The 2,620-nt window shown below is 41.4% G+C and overlaps 1 protein-coding gene across 1 annotated transcript in view; it reads right to left on the reverse strand.

Annotated features, from left to right (window-relative positions):
• Nucleotides 1-2,620, reverse strand: part of LOC101863607 — a gene marked incomplete at its 5' end in the record, with an annotated part of 42,266 nt that overhangs the window by 28,885 nt on the left and 10,761 nt on the right. Inside the window, 1 exon segment of the mRNA XM_035971850.1 lies at nucleotides 2,433-2,468. Coding sequence (XP_035827743.1) covers nucleotides 2,433-2,468 — 36 coding nt within the window.

Here is a 2,620-nt window from a genome sequence, read left to right on the forward strand (position 1 = left end):
CCCCCCCCCCACCTCATTTCCTCTTGTTTCAAACACAACAATCTCGACTCTCATTTGATAGACGGGTATCTTTTCATTAAGACAACAAATGAACAAGGTTTAAGGTGATACCACTAACTTGATATGCCGCCAAACTGAGCAGGGCCTGATTTCACCGAGTCGTGACAAAATTAATAGATCTGTCAAAAACTCCAAAATAAGACTGGACCACGTGACAAAAATACAAGTCAAAAACTCCAAAATAAGACTGGACCACGTGACAAAAATACAAGTCAAAAACTCCTAAATAAGACAGATATACAAGGTTCTGATGGTGGCGGGAACAAGAAGTAAATCGTCTGTTCAGCAGACGCCAAGAACGTGTGACATCTACTTCACTTTGTTCAGTCAATTTAAATTGTTCCCTCTCCACTCGGGTTCGGGGATCCTGTGTCGGAATCTCCCCAACTTCATGTTTCAATAAGACTCGAAAGAATAACTTGGATGAATGGTTAGGGAGTAGAAAATGACTACTGTATATTATTAAGTCTATAATCTGGTTGCCAACTTGCTACCTACAACACGCTTACAAAATCCCCAACATGATATCTGCCACTGTACTAGCTACCTACTAAGCTCCTCTCTTCCCTTGTCTTGGCCCGCTAGAATAGACTAACACTAACGATGTCACCTTAGCAGAGACTGAGCCCACCATTTCGGAACTTCACGGTGACATTAAAGATGGTTCCAGTAAGGAACGGGATAACGGGTGCCCACGTTCCTCGAGACTCATTAGAGCAGAGAAAGATAGGACTAACGCTAACATAAAAAACAACCTCAACTGACAGAAGCATGTCTTCTAATCCCTAACCGTAGGTCGTGTTTTCCTATCGTATCCATACGACGTGGGGAACTCTGTGCCACCACTTTCAAAGAGGAAATTTACTCGTTAATCCAATCCGTACGCTTTGCATAGCAGTCTGTCAAAACGCTTTTTCGAGAAATACTGAAAGTTTCAAAGAGATCTTCGAACTAGAAGTATTCTAAAATGTGAAGAATACAACCCCGGGGTACAAAATGACCCCTGGGCGTACGGATAGGGTTACTTATTATTTCCATAAACACTTTGTCGTGTTCGTTTTAATACAGCGACGATTTGATTCCTCTTGGGAATTGTTCAGCTCAGCTAAACAAGTGGAAGCGTTAAGTGTTAGGTCTACACTGTTCCTTTCAACCTTCGCTAAGATGAACAGAACAGGGGAGAAAAGAAACAAAAAGTCAAAAAACAAAAACAAAAAAAGCAGTAAAAACCTGTTTTGGCAACCCACAGACTTATGGCATTACAGTATCCAAGACAGTGCACGTTAGAGTTTTTATAGAGAGGAAAGAGAGGCGCCAATGACAGTACTTTGTCTAGGATATATTTCAAGTCTATGGCCGGCCATTACAATGTCTGGTCTAGGATATCATAATTCAAGTCTCTGCAACAGGTAGGAAGATTTTCAATCCTAGAGTTCCCAGAACAAGAAGAAATGCTGTAGACGAGAAGTGTCGGGGAACAGACCATCAATAATCTAGTTATCCGAGTCCAGGTGCTGTTGTAGCCTCTTTTTCCTGTCCGTGGATTAGTATTCTTTTTCCAATTAATTGGTTCCTCTTCCATGCACCCTGTATCTATTGTTCTCAACCTGGAAACCGCCTATAATTCTCTGGAATTGCCCCACCACCGCTCCCCCCCTAATATTGTCAACATTCACGTTACCGTCCGAAAGGATGACATTTTTATCGATACACAAATAAGGACAATCTTAATGATAATCTAAGAAAAATAGAAGTAAATAAATCAAACTCCCCGTGGGAGAGAGGAAGGATTCTCTTGTGCTGCACAGACCACAGACAGACAGAGGAAAATATTGTACAAGACAGCAAGCCGTGAGACTAGACAGACAGACAGAGGAATACATTGTACAAGACAGCAAGCCGTGAGACTAGACAGACAGAGGGGGAAGTGGGAAGTATATAATATATATATATATTTCTTTGGAAGGGTAAGCTTTTTTTTTTAACCCTCATTCAGTTTCTTTAAAAGACAAGAAGAGTTTTCTCTACAACCAAACAAATAAACACACCAATGAAACCAAATCAGGTTAGGCCGCTTGTCCTTAAAAGCGATCATAATATATCCTAGTAGAAAGAAGCGAATGTCATTTGATGCTGACAGACATCAATATTATTCAGTTGATGATAAGCACACTTTTTCAATCAGCAAGCCGACATTAATGTGCAAAACTTGGGGATATTTTCACGCTCACAAAGCTAAGCTAAAGGTGCCTTTGGCAAAAATGTAAGAAATATGAAAAACAAAACAAAAGAAAATAGAAAAGCAACTCTCGGTCAGCGCAGTGCCGGTACACTAGAGGCTAGGGCTACAAGTTGTGGCATGCTACACTTACGATCAGGGGTAAACTGTGGCGGGGCTGGAGAGGTTTCTATCAGGGGGGAGGGGGGTAGGGGAAGAGGGAAGGGAGGGGGGCATAGGAAAACGACAATACAGAATTTGTGGCACTCGTTTGAACTGGCTGAATATGAACCAACTATAATTGTCTTTTCTTTACAACTAAATCACTTACGAAGGGGAAAG

This window comes from Aplysia californica, unplaced genomic scaffold (assembly GCF_000002075.1).
Source record: "Aplysia californica isolate F4 #8 unplaced genomic scaffold, AplCal3.0 scaffold00521, whole genome shotgun sequence".
NCBI classification, from domain to species: Eukaryota; Metazoa; Mollusca; class Gastropoda; order Aplysiida; family Aplysiidae; genus Aplysia; species Aplysia californica.